General features: G+C 41.8%; 3 protein-coding genes across 3 annotated transcripts in view; 2 read left to right on the top strand and 1 right to left on the bottom strand.

The window, feature by feature from the left end:
* LOC308138853 (signal-induced proliferation-associated 1-like protein 2) overlaps positions 1 to 11291 on the bottom strand; it is an 88226-nt gene extending 76935 nt beyond the window's left edge. The window contains exon 1 of the mRNA XM_080508128.1: positions 11176 to 11291. The gene's annotated coding sequence lies outside the window, so the exon portion shown is untranslated. The remainder of the gene's footprint in view (positions 1 to 11175) is intronic.
* A 1920-nt stretch (positions 11292 to 13211) lies between these two features.
* On the top strand, positions 13212 to 15551 carry map10 (microtubule associated protein 10; the record flags this gene model as incomplete). The annotated part of the gene is made up of 1 exon (XM_080507402.1): positions 13212 to 15551. One exon carries the CDS (start codon positions 13212 to 13214, stop codon positions 15549 to 15551), a length of 2340 nt encoding a protein of 779 aa, XP_080363528.1.
* A 2891-nt stretch (positions 15552 to 18442) lies between these two features.
* On the top strand, positions 18443 to 21665 carry ntpcr (nucleoside-triphosphatase, cancer-related). Its single transcript, XM_080508066.1, has 5 exons — positions 18443 to 18524; positions 19267 to 19429; positions 19516 to 19618; positions 20344 to 20553; positions 21100 to 21665. Exons 1-5 carry the CDS (start codon positions 18467 to 18469, stop codon positions 21175 to 21177), a joined length of 612 nt encoding a protein of 203 aa, XP_080364192.1. The 5' UTR covers positions 18443 to 18466; the 3' UTR covers positions 21178 to 21665.
* Positions 21666 to 21969: the final 304 nt, after the last annotated feature.

Genomic DNA, 21969 nt, shown 5'->3' with positions numbered 1-21969 from the left:
ACGAATTCATTCCTTCCCTCCAGGAGCGGAGTGCACTGATCCGACTTGACGTGCAGGCCCCTGCTGATCGAGCGACCTTTGACATTCAGAACTGATCGAGGCCAACGATCTGATGAGGTGCTCTCATGAAGGAGGGGAGCGGGCTGCACAAAGAAACGGTGGAGGACGGACAAAAGGCAAACACCCCGACGGTCAAAAAACGTCTGCTTCACACTGCAGCTTCTCCACTGGTGAATGTACTTAACAGTCTTTTGACATTAATATTTACGTGATTCAGAATGACATACAAAAGAGTTGGTGTTAAATCTAACATACTTCAACCTTACACAAACGTGGTTTAGGCAAAGGATTCAACATGCGCACAGGAAGGCGTCTGCTCAAAATCACAGCAATAGCCAAACTTTACAAAGGCATCCACCATACGCACAGATTTCCTTATTCTTCACTTTGCTTATCTCACAACTGCAGCAGGCTTGAAAGAATGTCACCAAGATGGCAGCATTTGGAGAAAGCACCAGGAACTGGCAAGGGTATAACTTGCACCAACCCAGTGGGAAAAGAGGGAAATCTTGCTTTTATTCTAGATTGTTAATGTTTTATCCAGCAGGGTTTGATAAGAGGAATGACTCCCAAAGGCTGTTGCTATAAATACAATCTCAGTCAACTCTCCCGGTTAATAGGAGACACAGTAAGTCCTATAGCACTTTATTGTAGTTTGTGGGAGAGCGGCTGTGCCTGACCTTGAAATGTTTTAATTCTTTGTATGATTATGATCCCTGAGAATCTACAGACAGTTACACCATTCAAACTTTAATCAATAGAAAGTGCAGCCCAGCAGAACACTCATCTAGAGAAGCTTGCAAGCAACATGCTCATCCGAGTACTTCTGCTGGAAGTTTCAGCATCTAGCACAAAATACCAACCAACATAAGGCCATATTGTTTATTTTGAAAAGCAACAACAAAAGCATTTCAGTGAACAGCCAATAGCAAGAGATTTCCAGACAACTTAAGCCATGGTTCAATGGTCCATCTTTAGTAATTACTCTTTAACTGACTTTTGAACCTTTAATTGTCATGATTTATGTTGAAACAGCTGCTTTTAAACATGCTCCATTCACACCACTGATTTGTGAAACTCTGCATTCAGGAACTATTTCATGAAATACTATCAGCGGCAATTAAATAGCAACTCACACTGTGTGGAACACGTGTGGGATGAACCGTATGGACCATGCATCAACAGAAATTCATTACACAATAGTACTATCTGGGCTATGGGCATATTGTGTATTCTACAGAGCAGAACTAAAACACAACTATGACCAGGAATAGTGCTGGAACAATTCATGAAGTCAATAAACAATGCATTATGGACTGTTGAGTCTGTGCGTGGAAAATGCAATGGTCCCCTTAGAGACCTCGAACTCTGACTGCGTTTTAGTGAAAATTAGGAAAATAACAGGAAACAATTAAACCGACAGTCATTTCTCTTCGCGCTGCCCTCGAAAATGTCAAATGTCACCAGTAGAGAATGTCTGAAGTCAGAATGTGATTATTGGTCATTATACAAAGAGAAATTAAACTTCAATAGCCTTCCTATCAATTAAAATCGAAATTAAAAAAGGAATATTTTGTGGTTAGTAGTTCATATTGCACAAAGAAGGTCCTTTAGGGTGTCAACAAGGTTTGAGGCTGTGCGGTGCAATCAGATGAAAAGCAATACAGAGAAATAAAACATTAATTTCCTTTTACTGGCAATCCAAAAGCCATTCATGTTAGGAGCATATCCCAGGGTGAAAAGGAGAGCAAACTCTCAACATGTTACCAATCCATCAAAGGTCTAAAAATACTTTATCAATCCCAGAGAGAAATTTTGACAATTGCAGTCACAGAAACTGGGCAAATCTGTGGATAGTATGGTGGACCCAGAGAAAATCCTTTCATGCAAAGAGAAAATGTGCCACACAGAATATCTCCCACTGGAAATGAAGCTTCATTCCAGTGCTAATCCACCTTTCTGGGACGAAACTAAAGTAACTATATTATTCTATTAATTATCTATCAACATGCCGGCAGTTCACTCTGACCTTTGGTGTTTGTGTGCTCCTCCTTAGATAAAGATTATGTGGAGATGGATGACAACAGTATAATTATACAGCTGCTCCTGCGGTCAGATACGCTGCACCTGGCTGCATCTCCAACAGTTGTGTGCTTACTGCGTTTTGGCAACGGCCCATGCAGCTCAGCGCTGAACTGTATGTGGCCCTACAGGTCTGTTTACATTTCAGAGAGGTTCCAAAAGCTCACAGTAAACATGGCCCGGGGAAGGTAAGCACTGGGTGAGTGAAGCTGCTGGGCATTGTTGAGAGTTACATACACAGCGATCTCTCATTGGGATCCTAACACGTCGTCTGGAGCACTGTTTGGCTGATTGCGTTACGCAACCTCCTCTTGCTTCCCCTTCTTTTAAGGAAGTAAACCCTTATAAAGGCGAGCATTCAGCATTTCCCCACGAGTTCTGGATCCCACAGCATGCAGCCCCCTGTGGCTAACCTCCAACCATCTACAGCAGCTTTCAATACACTTTGCCGAAGGGGAGGAGGGAAAACAGTTGATCCCCTCCACACTGACAGTGCGATTGCAGAATCTAAAGAAAAGAAAAAAAGGAAGAAAAAAAAAACAGGCCACTGTCACTCCAGATCATTATCTGCTGTCAACAGCCCTTGCAAATCATATAAAAGGAAGGCTAGTCAAAATGATGCCACAAAGAAAAGGCAAGAAAGAAAAAACAAGTAAGATGGAATATACTACTCTAGCTTTGAATTAGCTCTGCTTGGCTGGGCTGGTGCTCCTTAAACACATCATCCTGCTGCTGTAGCCCCGAGTACATGGAAAGGCCAGGCTGACTGCCAGATCTGCACAGTTCAGCTCCTTTCTGCTCCAGCCTTCCCTCCTCCTTTGAGTAAAAGGGTTTCCCATACACACCAGTAACTCCAGTATCTCAGCCTTGTCTAAAATAGCCACAGACTACGATGCCTCTGCTAATAGCAAGTTACAAGAATGGGCCAAGGGCAACATCGTGTAGAGACATTTTTGTGCTTCAGTTAGTGGGAAGAAAAGCAACATCGCAATGTCCCGGTTTAATCGTGTGCATAATTCAAGCACACAAATTGAACTGAACTACATGAGAGGAAATATCTACACTTCCAATATATTGTGGGCAGTAAGATTTCAATTCTAAAAAGACTGGGGCAGATGTGTGAAATGGAAATACAACAGTATGTAGTAATACAATTCTCATTAAACTCATAGCCCATACACACCAGTTGGGACAGTGTGTTAAAAGTATGTAAAAGTATGACCGTTACAAACTTTGAACACTCCCATAAAGTTGAATAAATCAAGATTTCTGCTCATATTACACATGCTTACGGTGGCCACCGGGACTTCAGGCCGGCTGAGATCATAAGTAAACTTCATCATCATGTCACATAATTTGTCTTATGAACTTGTCAAAATCACACTATTTTGGTAAAACAGATGTTAACTTGTTTCAGCCAGAAGAGGAATAATAACCAAATGAATATCTAGACATTTCAAAATAGGCTTGGTGGAAAAAGGTTGAACCCAATATTTTGTTGTTTTTCTCCTGTTGTCAGATGAAAATACACATTTGAAACAATACACCAGTCACAACTTCATGGACAATATAGAGAGGCCAAACCGTTCTCATTGGGGGATTGCCACACTAACTGACCTCATTATCATCTGATTTATGGACCGGAGGAAACACAAACAAGAATAACAACCTCTTCCTAATATGTCTCATCAGCAGTTCACAATGACACACCGCAGACCATGACTTGACTTTTCAATTTGTCTCATGTCAGTGGGCTGGCAAACATGAAAGGAACCAACAGAAAAACAGATAGTTTCTCACAATTGATAAAGAGGAAGTTCCTTCCTGTAAAACATCAGATATCAAAAAATGTTGTACATTCCAGTCTGTGACCAAAACACTGCAGGACAGCACAAAACAATCTCACACTAAAAGCACAAATGACTGTAAACACACACTCCGTGTTTCTGTTCTGCTTAGACTTGAGCTTCAGGTCGACAGTGTGACACTCACTGACAAAACCCTGCTGCTACTACTGAAGTCTGACCTAAAATATGCGCAACAACAGTGTTAAAGTGCTGCAGTGTGCTGGTGAGGTTAACTGAAGGATACTCGCCCCAGCAGCAACGCCTCAGCAGTTCTCACACACACACACACACACACACACACACACACACACACACACACACACACACACACACACACACACACACACACACACACACACACACACACACACACACACACACACACACACACACACACACACACACACACACACACACAGAGTCTCACAGAGTCTCACAAACATGCTAATGCCGAGCACTTTATGGCACATCTGTCACAGCTTTGCTCCATTTGAGTTGTTAATTACAATCAACCTCCATCAGAACCAAGTGAGTGTACATTTAAAGGAGCTCATCCGATGGCTGCTCCTCGGCTCGCCTTGGATCGACGCGACTCTCAAGGGCGCAGATGTTTGCGTAGGGCCATACGTGCCTTACTGGCCTACATTTGAAGACCACAAGACCAGTTAAATGTTTACCTTCGAGGTGCAAAATGACTAATGTACCATAGCATATGAATATTTTATTGTATTATGTGGAAAAATATGCACAAATGAGCCACAAATTCCAGCTACCCATTCATTCTATGAAACTACTGAATTGGTATTCATTTATCATTCTCATCAGATCGACCAAGATGTATTTGTCCATATAATCTTTTTGCTATTAACATTTTATATCTCTTTTTGTAGCCAATGACTTCCAGTTCACAACATATTGATCCACACATTTGCAAGGACCTCTCGTCCAACCTGTCAATGTGCAATTTTACAACAAGATGGATGAATCGTGGCTTTAGAGGACAGCTCTTCCTGTCATGAGGATCTGGTGTTTGTGGCTTTTTAACAGACTCTGCTAAAGCTTCTTCCCTCAAACCATTGGGACTGTGAGCACCATTGAGACCAAGCTTCCTCTTCTTGGGGCAGAACAGACACATTTCTGTATACTTTTTTCCCTCTTGTATGACACATGTATTCATAGGGCTTTGAAGACTACACTGCAATGACTTTCTTGTTTTCTTAATATATTGTTCTTTATTGTCATTTTTGAGGTTATGTCTTGCCCAGTTTGAATCCCAGATACAACCAGAAAAGCAGCCAGCTTGAAAACTTGCCAAAGCTACAGTTCAAGCTGCTATGACTTGGAGTACTGTAAGAGAGAGCAGTCAAACAGACACAATTTATCTTTTTCCAAGCTGATTGATGACTTTTTTTTTTCTGCAATCCATTCAATTACTTCCTTTTATTAAATCATATCTTGCGTAGAATGACATCGCTCCTCCATCAATAACCATCAGATATACTATGGATACTTATAAACCTTTCATAATCTTGAAAAGATAATCCCTACAGAGGTCATGATGGCATGCAGTCTGGACTGTGGCTGTATCATCCGCTCCAAGTCCTTGCCTATCTATCAGACAGACCCTTTCTTTTTCGCTACAGTAGGACAGAGGTATGCACAGCGGCATTAAACCAAATCCCTGCTTATCTCCCATTGAAGGCCGGCCTCAGCTATAGAGGTCAGTTGTTTCGAGTGTCTGGGCCTGCTGAGGGGAACACAGACAGAGTTAACCCCATGGGTCACTGCTGGTCCTTGGATTCAGTGGCCATCGGGTTAATGACTGGCCACCACTCATTCTCTTCATTGTGGCCCAATGACAGACATGTAGACAAAACATGCAGGGAGGGTCAGCAACTTTCGGTGGCCTTTTCTCCAACATTCCTGATATGGACACTAATGAGTCCCCAAGGGAACAGAGGGTGCAGACATAATTCATTTTGGCAAGACACATTTTCCTATATGCCTGACTCATCCAAATCCATAATGCATGAACATGATGTTTTTTGGAGTCATATTGTTAAATTATTGGCTTGGTGAACAGAGACCTCTCCCCCTTAGCTCACGGTTCTTACGAGGAGTGTTTTTGACTGCCGTCCACTGGGAAAATTATGTGAAGACAGCAAAACATGCCTATAAATAAAAATCACTACATGGAAAACCAATGAGGTAAATAATAATGAATAGACTAAGAGCAACATGTATTCAATCCAATGAGAATCAGCCATGTTAAAGGGCTGACTTCAAAATGCATTGGTATCTTGAAAACAAGTAGGACTAGAGATCAAATTCTGGTCAGTTTAGCTCACGAAACACACAAAGATTGTACTCACAAATATAAAAACACAAATGTTTCAGTTCTCAATGACTTCCCTAAATAAAACACAATTTAATATTGTGTCTGGCATGTGAAGGATTAACAAATTCCACCAAGATGAAACGCTACCTAATAGCTACACATGAGTGTCAGCATTATATCTGTAAACCACTGCCCTACTGTAAAGATCATATGTCTTACCATCTGTCATGTATAGAGGATGGAAGGAGCTTAGTTTAAAAAAACAAAACATGCAGTGTTTGAAAAGGTCACGTTCAACATTAGGGCTGGAGCTGGTCTTCACTGGTCATATGATGAATGATGTTTTCATGACCGGCAACACATTAGTATCATGCAGTATTCTGCTCCAATATGCTGCTGCTTACTGACAGTCTGCACTACGACAAAGGACCAAAAAAACAGCTGGAATAAAGCTATAAAGTAAAGCTCATATCATTGATTGCTCCAGCTGAGGTTATCAGTTGCCTAATCTGTTCCATTAACGGTCTTGCTATGCATGAGCAGGCACTGATAGCAAAGTCAGTCATCTGAGGGCTCCAATCTTTTGACTCCACTCTGTCCCCACATCCCACCTCGTCAGCCGTCCTTCTCAAGCTCGGTGATGCATCTCCCGAGTTTGACAGGGTCCTCACCAGCATCGCCACCACTAGAACTGTGCCATTGTACCATCTGCTTTATCCAGCAGCAGCTTCCCCTCGAGCCACGGAGTGCCGCTTTTTCACTCACATTTGGCTGGCATGACAGCAAACTGCTGGATAAGTGGCGCAGAGATGTGAAGAGGCTGAAGAGGGGAACAGATACAACATGAACAAGACATGAGGGTTGGTTCCGATGTAGCAGCTGGTTCAGATATTCCCTGAGCAAGGACTAATATCATTATTGTAGACTTGGAAAACAAAAGGGGAAACGATATTTTAAAAAGCCTCACACTTAATCAAAGAGGTCCTATTACAGTACCTTTATATTTTATTCTTTACATTCTGAACCTCCACTAAAGTAGTGGTTCAGGAAAAAAAGACCCATTTGACCCCAGCCGCATTGACCTGCCGGCTGCTGCTGTGCCTAGAGGTATTAAACATATTAAAAATGTCTGACATAATATCAGGTTATAAACACTTTCTCCAGTTTTAGTTCAAAGAAGCATGAACATGTGGCCAACCTCATTATTTTCCTCTTTGGCGACCATGAACAATCAACTTTGCAATATTAAGCAATAGAAACTATTGAAACGGCAAAGATTGAGAATGAAAATACTTTCAAGTACAATGCAACGTTTGATTAATCTGCTTTGAGATGGCAGTATTATTTCTGACATCGTCTGTCACTAATCTGCCGCAACAACTATAAAGCTCGAACACATCAGTGGGGTCAAATTCACCACTGATATAGCCACTAGACACAAATAAACAAGTATGCAAGATGCAAATGAGAGAACCAATCCATATACACAACCAGGAAACAGACCACAGGCCAAAACATCTCATTACTGCAGATCACATGTAGCGTGAAAACATACTAGATACTAGAAAGAGCTGTTGGCATTTCCCTGTGTTCTCCTGACATGTGTGTTGACATACCCCGAGCCTAAGCAATCTGTTAAACACGTTAAGCACGTCTCACTGAATACACGCTTTGTCATATTATCAACAGCGCAGACAACAGACAAAAAGGAGAAATGACCTGAAGAAACCCAACGGCAGTGTCCTGTCAGTGCCTTGTTTCAACTTTCGCCAGAATATCAAGAGCAGGTACCTTGTTGCAGTGTGAGGTCGTTCATCTCTGGATCTCCCACAATATTACCGGTACATATTTTAAATTCCAGACTGAAAAAGGAAGCTACTTTCATTCCACTCTGTCTGCTCGTACAGTATGAACATTACTTCATAAGCTGCACACGTATATCGCACAAACAAACCCCGAGTGGAGGAAGGGGGCATAAATCTGTCAAAACAAAACAAAAAAAAATCATTCTAATGACCTCATCTGTGCTTTCCCTGACAGTGACGAGTTGGCTTAAATCCCTCCATAAATCCAGACTGCAATCAAAACAAAAGCTGGACAAAAAAGACGCCTCTCACAACAGGAGCGGGCAGCATGTGATCTCCTGTCTGCTGGTTGGTTGGTTTTGAAGCAGCAGGATTTGGTCGGGGAGGCCTATTGTGATTCCTGGCTAGCCAGACAGCCAGCCGGTCAGCTGGCACACATCAGACGGGGTTTCCAAAGCCTCGTCACATGCATAGGATGTGGGATCTGCTGGAAGTGGATGTGTTACATGGTTTGGGCATGCTTCTGTGGTAAAATAGGGAAAAATAAATCACCCTTAAAAAACGTGGTCTGAACCCAAAACCTTAAGAACCCCCCCGCCCCCCCCAGTTTTCTGGTGTTCTCCAAATCATGACAAGTCAGCACACCAGTGGCAAAGCACCGTGGGAATGGGGGAAAACAAGGGGAAAGATCACAAGACCAGCCAGTGCGGGGTGCAGTGGTGTGAGTGCTGTAACAAGAAGAAACTGTTAAGTAACTCTTGTGTTATGGTAATATCTTCAGAGAAAATTCATGAGAAACGGACCAAAGATGTCAGCTGAAATGCGAGTCGGGCGTCTCCGAGCCAACGAGGTTGGAAGACATGCTAAAGAGCTCTGTAATGATGATAAGTGGATATGGCCTGCAGGCATGTCACAGGAAGCAGCTTCTTCACCAAAACCTGACAGGTGCCTTATTGTTCAGCTGAGCATGCATTGTGCACCCAACTTTATTTTGAAAGACACATCTACCCGGCTCAATTACCCATTGTCAGGTAAGTCATGCTGAAGGCACTGCTAGAAATAGATGAGAACGCACTTCTTCTCCAGGGCCCCTGTGTGCACTTTGTTCATGATAACATACAACAGCTCTCTATTCCGATCAAGATTAAAAGACTTATGTTGGTATTATCAATCTCATGGCTGATAAGTAGGCTTCCTTGGAAGAGTTTGCACCACATGGGGAGATGGATGATGTGCCTAGTCAGTCTCACGTATATACATTACAATAGCTTTCGTTTAATCCTACTAACAAATCAGGAAAAAAAAAACACATTTTCCTTTACAATGTAACTGAAATCCCAAGTATTTTGTACAGAGGCATAAAAAGGAAATGCATGAATTCAAAGTCATTAAAAATGGGTTCACCAATAGAAATATGCGGCTCTTCCTATCATTGTGAAGCAGAATTCACCAAGCGTTGGATTGTTCACCCACTAATAGGGAACGTGAGCTGGGATTAGACCGTCGTGAGACAGGTTAGTTTTACCCTACTGATGATGTGTTGTTGCAATAGTAATTCAAAGGAGAAAATGAGCAGAATAATGACCTTGTTTGTGTTTTTATGTTGTTGTTTTTTTTGCTTTTGTGGACAATAATAGCAAATCTTTCACACATCACTACAGATGTCTTTATGCTCATTTGGACTTGTGGTCAATTAATAAATTGGCTGCCTGATGTGCAGATCTGTGGCAGATGGAGGTGAGCCCAGTATTTTTTTGTGTGTCAAAGGAAAAAATGTTGACTGTTATAGCAGTCAATGAACAAACTTCAGGCATCTTAAAACACTCATTTGCCCATTCAGATCAGCACCACCTCATGAATAAAAGAGATCATCCCCAAACATAAAAACTTGTGAAAAATGATGGTGTCTTAATGATTCTAACATTGCGAGTGCACAGAAATGGGTACACTTAACCTGCTCTGATGGGAGTTGTAAAGCTAAAAGGAAATGGATCCAGAGAAGTGAAAATTAAGCAATGAAAACTTACATTTACCCTCAACAGCACCTAATTGGGTCTTGCAGCAGTGGATAGGGCCTATTTATTTCCCTTTATTGGGAGCTTAGTTACTGTAGGGGCTAAACTTCCGGCAGGAAGGCAGCAGAGGATATGGCGCTGGAGGACAAACATTATTTGACTTGCTCTTTCAGGGGAAAACACAGCACAGTGCATGTTGAATGAGTCTGTATGCACTGTGTACAAGCAGACAGATAATATTTATGGAGAACCCAAACAACTGTGATGTTAGGGGAAGCTGCTCTTTGTCTGAACACACTAACAAGCTCCTGCTAAAGCAAAGACAAAAAAAGCAAAGATAGGCAAAGTAAATATAACACAACAACAGATCCCTCACATAAATAAAAACAAACATCACCATAAAACCCATGAATAGAAAAAAAAAAAAAACATAAAATGTGCCCTGTGAGAATATAGTTTTACCTAAAGTGGGCATGTGAAGGCTTTAGACAGTGTTGCCTCTATCGCCCCCTGTCGATTACATAAGAGCACTTCAACTAAGCAAATTCATTCAAGAATATTTCTATACGAACGCAGTTCAGTTGCCCCCCAGTGCGCCCGAGCACATCACTGGAGAAATCTAACAATACCAGCAAGATCTGTCTGTAAAAAAATATCTGATTTACAAATGTGGAAGTTAATTTATTCTGGTTTTAATTAAGTGTGTGCGAGAGTCTCACATGGTCTGTGTCATATAAACAACCAGAATCCAGGTTTAAAGTGAGCGGCACCTCAACTCGCAGCACTTTATGTATAGACACAGATATGAGCTATAGATATCCCCCAAGCTGAAACATCATATCCCCGTGCTATTTTACGTTCAACGCTAAAATTACACGAGCTCCGGGCGCCCGAGAACAACTTTACCCTTTTTGTGTCCACGCTTGTCCGTCAGTGCGCTCGCGCTGCGCGTCGCTGCGCGGAGTGTGTCTGTACTCCCAGACACACTTTCTACTTTGTTAATCGGTTCAGAGAATGAGAGAACCCACCTTCTAATCCGAGCGATGGCCCGTTCCGGTTGTCAGCGGCGTTAATTATCCATAAAGAAAGGAAGGAGGAGGGGAAGCAGCCAGCTGAAGCCGAAGCGGTCGCTCTCACATCTTCCACTCTCGGTCTCAGCCTCCAGACTGAAGTAGAGACGGACCAGAGGATCTCCTCCATCCAGCACCTCTCTGTGATGATGACAACACGCAGCGAGAGAAGCTCCGCCCTCCGCAGACTGCTGGAAACTCACATTCAACCAGCTCTGCTCACACAGATCATCACACACGGACTGGAAGAGGCTCACCGAAGGACTGTAATACTGTCTCTGTCAATAATGAGCTTGTCATTTAAACTTTGACCTCTGGCCTGCACGACTTTCACCTCGAGACTATTTTGGGTGTGTAAACACTGTAAGCCCTACAGTGGCACCATCTGGTGAACTGAAGGAAAGTTGTCCTACTAAACTAACTAATTGTTATCCTTAAACCTGCACACCCTCACTTTTAAACAAACAAACAAACAAAAAATCATTTTTGAAGTTGATTCTTTTTGCCCTTGTGCTGATTCGGATTATCACTGTCTAACTACAGTGGTACTCAACTTTAAAGATATGTTTTGTGTTGCTGGTAGGAAGATAAAGTCTTTTTGCTTAAAATAACAATAGAATAACATTAATATATTTCAGAATTCTTATCAGACTTGCACAATCAGCCCTATCTGAACAATCAAACAACAATACATTTTAATATTATGTTGACACTGTAAACTTGTTTTATGCACTGCTGCCAGGACACACCTGTAAACGAGAATATTAATCTCTATGTGGTTCTCCTCACTATGGCCAGTGAAACAATAACTTGATAGTGCAGAGTTCATATATCAGTAGTTCTCTGGAAGATTTTGCCAATTACACATTCAACTTTAAAATACAATCACAAGCGGGCACTCGGTAGAGCGCAAACTTTCACCAATGCCACATTTGTTTGCAGAACCAAGTTTGCGTCACAAGCATCAGCTCATATCGACGCTAACTGTCAGATAACATCATCACTGTGTACAACACTGAGCAGGGCATGGCAACAGACGCTGATCTCCCTTGTCCCATGTGATCTCCTCCATGAGGTGCTTCTCCCATCAACTTTGTATGAGACATTTTTTTCACAGTTTTTTTGAGATTTATTTGGAAATGCTGAGCCATTAACGTCCCAAAATCGAATAGATTGGTCCTTGGATGATGACAAACCATATCTCAAGATTTCATGCAATTTGGGTTAATATTTTTTGCAAAGAAGTTGTTATAATTGATACACACAAACCAATAAATAAATAAAAGCAGACAAAACCATATCCTTCCCCAAATGTTCATTGGCCAAGGTAAAAATGACTTTACAAGCCCAAGAGACCAGTCTCAAGGACTAAAACGTTGCAATTGCTTCAACAAACCACTATCATTTCTGCATTCAGAAACCTATTCCGTTTATTTCCGTTAGTTACAGTGCAAACATTTAAATGTATTCATTCAGTTTATTGCGCTTAAAAATTCATGCTCATGATGTTTTTTTATGTTTTGTTTTGCTTTGTTTTTTTTGTTTTTTTTAACAATTTCTGTAGCCAAAATGTGCATAGGCTGTAGCCAAGGCTTTTTTTTTTTTTTGCCAATCATTCATACAACAACAGTAACGTGGGAATTTGTACGTATGCTTGGAGAAGCTCATTTGATCAGTGGTAAGAACGAAACAGAAACATAAGATAATGAGCAAATAAAAACCCTGACACCTCGATTTAAGATAACCACACCTATAAAGCATTGCATCACGCTTGCTTCGGTTTTCTTCAATTTACGGAAGAGAAGAGAAGAGAAGAGAAGAGAAGAGAAGAGGGGTTATGAACTACATTTCCCAGGTATCCTCGGGGCACAGTATGACGCACTATGCTCGCGCCAGCCGCTTGTTTCCATGGAGCCGGGGGAAGCTCAAAGCTCCATTCAGGATTAGGAAAAATCTTGTTTGTTAACCATCTTCGTGGCCAAACAGCTTTCGGGATGTCGGCACAACAAAACAAGGATAATCCCGAGACTCTTTTCTCGTTCGAGCTTCTGGTGGAATTGATCCGACTTGACAGACGTTGTGAAGTTTCCGACGAGCTGGCTGTCGCAGTCCGACTGTTGGATTTTCCAACGCTGATCATTTATCAGCCTCAGCAGAGTGTTAAAAGATCTCAACGGGATGATGGAGAATACACTTTTAATAAAGGCAAGTGCTGCTTCTTCAAAATGAACCTGCACTTGCTGCACATCCATCTAACCAGCACTCCTCTCTATGCCATGGTGTTGGATGTAAAACTGGAGATGCCCACATTAGTGGGCTCCTCTCTGATATCACTGGCTAAAGCCGTGGACAGCATCAGGCAGGATACTTCTAATCCCTCCTCTCACACAGAGAGGGAACTTGTTTCTGTATGCAGCCTCACGGGGGAGAAGATTGGATCGATATCCCTGAGTTATAGGCTGTTATGTATGGGAGCAAGTTTATTGACTCATATCAAAGAGAGAGGGAGCCTCACCAGCACTCAGGTGCCTGAAAGACGCGGAGCACAGGAGCTTGTTGAGGAGGGAAACAAATCTACAAAGTCATTACTTCTTGATTGTGAAGTTACATGTCCACCAACAGCAGACACGCCTGGCTTTTGCACAAACATCCAAAGCAACAGAGGAGAAAACGTAAAGGTCTTGTCAAACCAGAATGATGGACATGATGGCCATGCAGCTGCTGAACATTTCCGCCGTAAAAAACGATCACAAAACCTCACAGATGACACCTTCGAGGAGGAAATGAACATATTCTGTCCTCCACACATGTACTACACTAATTCTGCAGAGGAAGAGGGCAGAAAGCAAGCAGTGGATTACAAGTTACTGAATCAATACCCTGGAGTATTTACAGTTGATGAGTCCTGTTCTGATGATGAGGTTGATGAATATGAAATGCCCCAGAAAATCCAGCCAGAAGCATGCGAGCTGACTCCGAACGCCCTTGCGGAGGCATTACGAAAGCTGCCTGTACTGAATGCACTTGTCGTTGAACTGTCACAGCTTAATGTCCACAACACACATCATCCCAGGCCTGGCTCTACAGAACCTGCTGCTGGACACGAAAACGCGCCACAACAAGCCGTACATGAAAGAAAACATGGTACTACACCCGAATTAAAACACTTCCGTTCCCCGAGAAACTGCTCTCCACCTGTAAAGCAGTCTGCAAAAATGAGAAACAAACAGAAAGAAACTTTGAAAGAGAGTAAAAGCAGCAGTAAATCTCCCAGAAAGCAGCTTGTGTTTGGAAAAACTAAAACATTCAATCTGAGGCTGAAGTGCATTTCTCCTCTCAAAGCGAAGCATCGTGAATGTGAAAAGATGCTACAGGATGAAACACAGCCAACTGTGGCCAAAGGGAGGGTGAAGTCAAGTCACAAAACTGTGAAGTCCAGCAAAGCAAAAACAGGCTCCAGCCTGAATGAAAACGATGAGACAGTGATTCAAAGTGTCACGGTGGATTCAGCGCCGCAGGGATCAGACACACATAAGGAGAAAAGCTGGCAAGGAAAAGTTCAAGGTAATGACAGAGATGTTCTGAGGATGTCAGACAAGCCTCCCCTCTCTGAGCGAGAATTGAAATGTATTCACATCCCCAGTGTGGATAGTGACAAGGTTCCCCAAAGCAAAGACACGAAGCAGCATCACAGTGAATCAGATCAATCCCAGCCAGAGTCTGACAGGAAGAGAGAGAGAGTTGAATATGCGGCAAGTTGCAGACGCAGCAGTACACGGTCCTCCTTCTCAAACTCCAGCAGGAACAGGAAAGAGGCGGTTGACCATGCCAATGATTATAACAGTCTGACGTCCACCCACGCCTCCTCTCCTGACCCACTTAGTAGTCCAGAGACCTGCAGGGCCCAAACTCCCAAATCTCCCATTCACTCGGATGTCTGCAGCTCTGACTTGGGATCGGAAGGTGTCCGGAAGAGAGCGGCCGTCCTCCCTGTGCCCGTCAAAGACTACGGCTCTCCGCAGAGTGCCCTAAGGGATACCTTCGTCGTTCGCCCTCGACTCCACATGTCGGCCCTCAGCTTCTCTTCCTCCTCCTCCTCCTCCTCCTCTGATGATGATCACAGCCACTGGTCAGGTTCTTCACCCGGGGGTCAAAGTGGCAAGTCAGCAGAGAGCAGAGGCCCGGTTCGAGAATTGTCTGCAGAATCAATATCCTCCTTTGAAGCTCAGGCAGCAAAGGAACTGGAGGATGAAGTTGGATCGCTGGATTTCAGAAACGAATATCAACACATCTCCCAGCTCGTGGTAGGAAAACTCCCCGGGTACACCATGTGAAGACAAAAATAACATTAGACCTGTTTCCGCTGCCTGATTGATTCTGATGAGGTACTGACATGAACACTCAGTAAAGTTCATTGTTTCATATCATTGGACGACGAAAAATTCATCAGCTTCATCGCAAGCTGGAATAACTCCTCGGTTATTTCCTTCAGATGCCACTTTCTACAGTTTCTGTAGATTTTTTTTTTTAGCTGTTTCATTCACTTTTATTCAGCTGAGGTTTCTTTTATCATGTGGTGTAACATAAGACACCATGTTAAATTCCAATAAAGGAAAGTGAAAGAGTGTGATTGTTATTCTTTCACTGTCACACTGCACTGTTATAAGGAATTTAACTGAAGTTCATTTATTATTCTGTCTTAATGAATTATACATTTCTGCATGATTTGTAGTACCCCAATATTTACCCCTCTTTGACTACACGCACATATTGAAATAATTAAATATTTTTGTGTAAATTTAATAGATTGCCAGTCTAACTCAAGGTTGCAGAGGGCTGGGACTGATCCCAGCTGATTTTGGAGGAAAGCAGGTTACATTCTTGTCAACAGTCCATCACCGAGGCAACGCAGAGAGACAGACAGTTGCGAACACAGACGTCGAGGCCTATGGGAAATTTATAGTCACCAATTAGCCTCAAAATAATTTTTTTTGGCTGAAACCCAACCCAGACTCAAACCAGAGACATTCTTACTATGTGAGAAAGTTATCCACGACTTCACTCTGTGCTCCTACCATTAAAATAAACATTATTAATTTGTAGTCATGTTCCGGTTTCAAATAAACTTTAGTATCCCTGAGGGAGAATTCATTGTACAGCCAGCAGTAAAGCGTACATAAAAGAAAACACCATTCGTACAATACACACACTGACACATCTGTCTTTGAGCAGGCCAATGGAAGTTGGAATAAAAGAGCCGTTGTGTCTGTTGGATTTGCATGTAGGTAGACTGAAGCGACGAAGTGCAACAGAACTGAAAACAGAGAATGGCTGTCTTCAGTCAAGATTGCCTGAGGTTTTCTTCAACGTTCTCATTTTGTATAAGTCACTGAGGTTGTTGCATATGTATTGTGCTTTTAAATTGACAATCCAGTCTGTTTCTTTTCTGTGTCAGTTACTTGTCCCAACAGACAAAGAAAAAAGTGATAAGAGATTTAAGAAAACATTCTCATAAAAGATCGAGCGTCGTTAAAATTCCTCAGTTTACAGTTGTGTCTCTCTGTCACAAAGTGCATCAACATGATACTGATAGGACAGTTTCTTCTTGTTGTTGGTGCCAAGGTATTTACAACTTTGCACCACCTTTAAAATCTGCTTATTGAAGATTACATGCACAGGCTTACTTCATTTGTTTTGTCTTTGGCACATTTATACTAAGGAAGGACTCCACCAAATGAAAAACTCTTAAATAGGATCATGACCTTCAATTAAAAGCAGCAGAATAACTTTGTTGTCAGAAAATTTTATAATATGGTGATTTTTAAAATGACCCTGACAGGTATGGGTTTATAAAATAAATGAAAGAACAGAGTGGACAAAGCCTTGAGGGGAACTGGTAGATTAGTAACCGACAGTTATTAAAATACCAGCAAATTATACCAGAGTCAATGTTAAAAATGGTATTTAAAAAGCTAAAGTGTGTGGCTGGATACATTTAAAAGTGGAGTACAAAAGACTTTGTGCCTTCCAGATGAGTGGAGATGAAATTCAAAACAATGCCTACAGCATTGCCCACACCTCTGTTAGTGCTGTAAACAAACTGGGAGAGATCCAATATTGCAGGACTCGCAACCAAAGGTCTTCTTTAATAGTTTTCTGAAATGACTCCATGACGAGGGAGGTGAGTGCGACGGGTCTGAAGTCATTAAGAAATGTTGGAGCTTTATTTTTTTTGGCTCATGCACAATGATCAAATCTTTCCAAAGATGTTGAACAAACGTGGAGGTGAAGAGTCATTAAAACTACAACAAATAATATCTGCCAGCTGTTCCGAGGTTTTTTAAGAGTCCAGCCTGTGATTCCAATTGGACCGGGGCTTTTCCTGACTTTCACACTCCTGAAAAGACTACAGACTGTGTTGCAGGTTTGGCTGCATATTTCATAAAACCAACTTCCTTGAAATGAAGTTTGTCTCTTAGCAATGTAAGATAAGGCACACAACTGTTTTTACAGTGCAATTTTTCCATCACATGTTTTTTGTGTTGTTGTTTTTTTCTTTTCTTTTTGAGTCATAGTCAAAAGTCCACAGACTGGTTATCATCGCCTCGGTCCTGCTTTCATGTTGACAGATGGAAAAGACAGTTGGCTTGTGTTAGTATATGGACTGTGGTCACACATTAGCAAGTGTTTGTCCGGCGTTATCACGATGACCACAGACACTTTAACCATCTAGTAGGGTCATTGACACCCAAAGCCTCACCCTAAAATCTGCCCCAGAGACAGTAATGGCACATTTATATGTATTTAAAGTATTATTTTATGCATCTCATTTACACTTTCATAACATTAACTAATGAGGCAGGAATACAATGAATCTGTTGTAAATTCTTGCATGAATGTTATTTGTGACTCTAATTTAACTAGTTCTTTCATTCAGTCGGAAAATTTACAAACACACAGTTATTACAAGGCTATAAAAACAGTATTAATGACACTTTTTGGACCATACAACAGATATTATGACTCGAATAAAACCTAAGAGTAGATTGTTGATTAAATTTAAAAAAGTGCTTATTTCCTTGATATCATATTGTTGAAAATAAAATAAATAGACTGATATGATAATAAATGATCCATTTACACGTTTCTGCAGTGAATGACAAGCGCTGAAGCGAACGCCTCACTGCGCACGCGCTGTTTTAATGTGTACGGAAGTGCTGCAGCAGCATGTGGAAACTGGGGCCACTGGATGGCTGAACGGCTTCAACGTGAGATGTTTAAACACGTTTTCCTGACAGGACCTCCAGGTATCTGCAAACACCGTTTGGCCGCAGTGCTGCTGGGGGTAAAGTGGCTGTAAATCCACCACCGTAGGTCAGCTGTCTTCTCATTAAGTCCCCGTCAGGAGGCAGCAAACGTTGACTTGATGAAACTCAGCTTGTCGAAATATAGTTTAGCTTTTTTTTTCGTGCATGTATGACGTTTAGATAATCTCTAGACAATGAAAATAGTAATTTGTCCAAACGAATGATTAGATCATATTCGTGCTCCTGTAAAACGTCTTACAGTCATTTTGTATTACTGTCCTACAATTTAGTGCATTATGTTCAACAAAAGTTGCAAGAAATCCCTCCAATTTGTCTATTGGTACTTGGTTTATTGGCTCTTAAAATGTTGAGCCAGCAAGGAGTAAGATGAGCTTGTTTTTAAAGACAAAGGGACAAAACATCACCGTTTCTCAGCAAAAGTGTCATGTTTTATTATTTACACACATTTTGAAAATCGTACATGAGCAATATAGTTTTCAATGTGTCACAAAGTATTTTGTAAAATATCTTCTGGCTGCCATTAACTTATATTTTATAAGAAACCAATAAATGAGAAGGTTATATACCATATATGATCTCTTACCCAATAAGGAGGCTAAAGAAAGACATTGGCTTCCACATTGCATTAATTCTCACACATTCCTGCAGCACTTTAATTCTCTTGGGTTTCAAATGATAACATTGCAGTGTTGAACAGTGTTTGTTTGGATTGTGCCTTCAGGTGTGGGGAAAACCACACTGGTCCAGAAGACCTGTGAGGCTTTGGTGTCATCGGGTGTGGGAGTCGATGGCTTCTACACAGAGGAGGTCAGAGAGGGAGGCAGGAGAGTGGGCTTTGATGTGGTCACCATGAGAGGAGAGAGGGGCCACCTGTCCAGAATCAGGTGACTGGGATGTTGTTATCTTACCCAAATCACACTCTCCTTTGTTATCACTTCGTTTTTTTTGCTCACTTCACTTTTACTTGCAGAGACAGCACCGGTGCGTCTCAGGGCAGACGGGAGTACACGGTGGGCCAGTATGTGGTCGACCTGCCTTCATTTGAGAATCTGGCTCTCCCCCTCTTTAGAAACGTAAGACAGCCGGCACGTCTCCTTTAAACTCACCATCATCAATAGATCACAGTACACACACACACACACAAAAAAAACAACTCCTTTTTTCTTCCCACTTACAGATCATCAGACCTTTTGATTTTCTCAGAATTGATGGAATAATTGGAAGCCTGCACACGCATAAATTCCACAGTGACATTTTTAGTGTTGGTGGTGCCGTCTGGCTGTCACTGACCGTGATTAATCCGACATGTAAAGTGAGCCCCGGGTGACGCCTACACATGCGCTGCATGGGAAGGTGTTGGTGCCTCGGCGGCACGTATTCTGCTTTCATCCCACTTTAAGTGTCTCTGTAATCACTGCGGGGTCATTAAGAACATGCAACATGCAAACGCTGGATGTCATGCAACCAGTTCGTGAGAGCAGCGAACATGATGAATCAACATGATGCGGATTCACCCAGAATGTCTAGCAAACCATTGTTGCGACTATCATGCAAAAATTACAATTATGTTTTGTTTTGGGTTTTTTCACATCAGCTTTTCTTGGATCTATCAAAATTGCTAAAAAGAAAGCTATTTTGTAGAACTGATCTTTTTTCAACATTCACACATCAGATGGTTATTTTCAATAAACAAACCAATACCAAATACCCAAATCCTTTTACTCGTGAAGGATAACAGCTTCCAGAGTGTGCTCCTGCATGCACAGACTTGCTTCATGCCTCCGTCTTCTGCTTCCAGGTGGGCTCAGGGGACCGGGGCAGCATGAAGGTGTTTGTCATTGATGAGATCGGCAAAATGGAGCTCTTCAGCCAGTCGTTCATCAGGGCTGTGAGGAAGACTTTAGATGATGCTCCCTGCACAATATTAGGAACCATCCCCATCCTCAAGGGTAAACCACTGGGCCTGGTTGAAGAAGTGCGGGGCAGGAGAGACGTCAAGGTCTTCACAGTAAGTACAGACGGTGTCACACTGGAAATATTTAGGTCAGTTTCGGCGCTGTAGGTCACACAATAGCTAAAGGACAGTGTTTACACTCTACACTTGGTCTTAGAGGCCAGTCAGTCTGCTCACCAATGCAGAAGGGCTATGCCCGGCTTTATCCCCTTCCTATAGCAGGATTAACTCTAAATCATGCGTGACTGACTGAACAACAAAGGGTGGTCTCAAATGTCAAGATAATTTATCACAGAAGACTCAGTTATGGATATTGTCATGCAAAACGATCTCTCTCTCTCTCTCTCTCTCTTTTTCTGTGCTGCAGTAATTCTATTGAATATTCATTTATGTGGCAGTTTTCCAAGAGCATAAGATCAATAGTTTCTCTGAAAAACACAGTGGATTAAAGATTAGGTGTTAACAACGTGCGGTTTGATAATCTCAGGATGGACGCGATATTATGAGAGGTTTATCATGGCATTGTTTCACTTCAGAATCTTTGTATCTTTTATATAATCTTCACATGTCCCTCATTTGTTTTTGTTTTTTTCCACTTAGGTATCAAAAGAGAACAGAGATGTTCTTCAACAAGACATCCAAGCCACACTACAGGAATGTTTCAAGCTCCAAACCTAAAATAAAGGAAACTCTCAGTTTATGTTTTTTTTTTTTTTTTTTTGCTGACACATTTTATACGTGTCAGCACATACACACACTATTGAATGGATGTACATGCAGACTCGGGGCATCCCCAAGAGTCACTGTGTCACATGCATGTATGTATGTATGTACACAATTCCTTTTTTTTTTTCCTCATACAGCATTAAAATGGATTGCGCCACTGAATAATTGATTGTGAGATGGAACACAGTGGGGGAATTATTCAGTCCGTGTGTAAAATACCTCCTTATACTCTCCAAGTCAAAAGTGGTTGTGGCCTCAGAATGGCTTTTTGTGTTCAGCCATATCTCATGCCTCACACGCCCACAGGCGTTCCTCCTGTGTTAGCGCAGATGATCAATTTGTTCTCCAGGATAAGTGGCGCTTTTGTTTTGGATGAAGAGACAACAGGGCCTGTTGATTCAGTCACTTTTTGCTCTGTGAGTCTGCCCTATGTTTGTCTTGTCAACCTGAGGCTGTGCTCATTAAAAATCAATCAATATTTAACAGTGCAACAATCCTGTCATGGTTTATTCATCCCTTGGTATTCAGCAAAAAAGAAAAAGAATTTTGGATTATTGGAGCCAAATTGCTTTGGTCTGCCATTTATTACTAATATTTAAACATAAAATTATTTCCTGATTAGCCTGCATGTTGTTATCATTTTATCTGCACAAATAAATATGTTTCACTCTCTGTTTCAGGGATATTGCACTTCATCCTAAGACATAATGGACCGTCTATCTTTGTGTAGTCAGATTACAGTGG

Source organism: Blennius ocellaris, assembly GCF_963422515.1.
Source record: "Blennius ocellaris genome assembly, chromosome: 13".
NCBI lineage: Eukaryota > Metazoa > Chordata > Actinopteri > Blenniiformes > Blenniidae > Blennius > Blennius ocellaris.
This window is presented reverse-complemented; position numbering and strand designations above follow the sequence as displayed.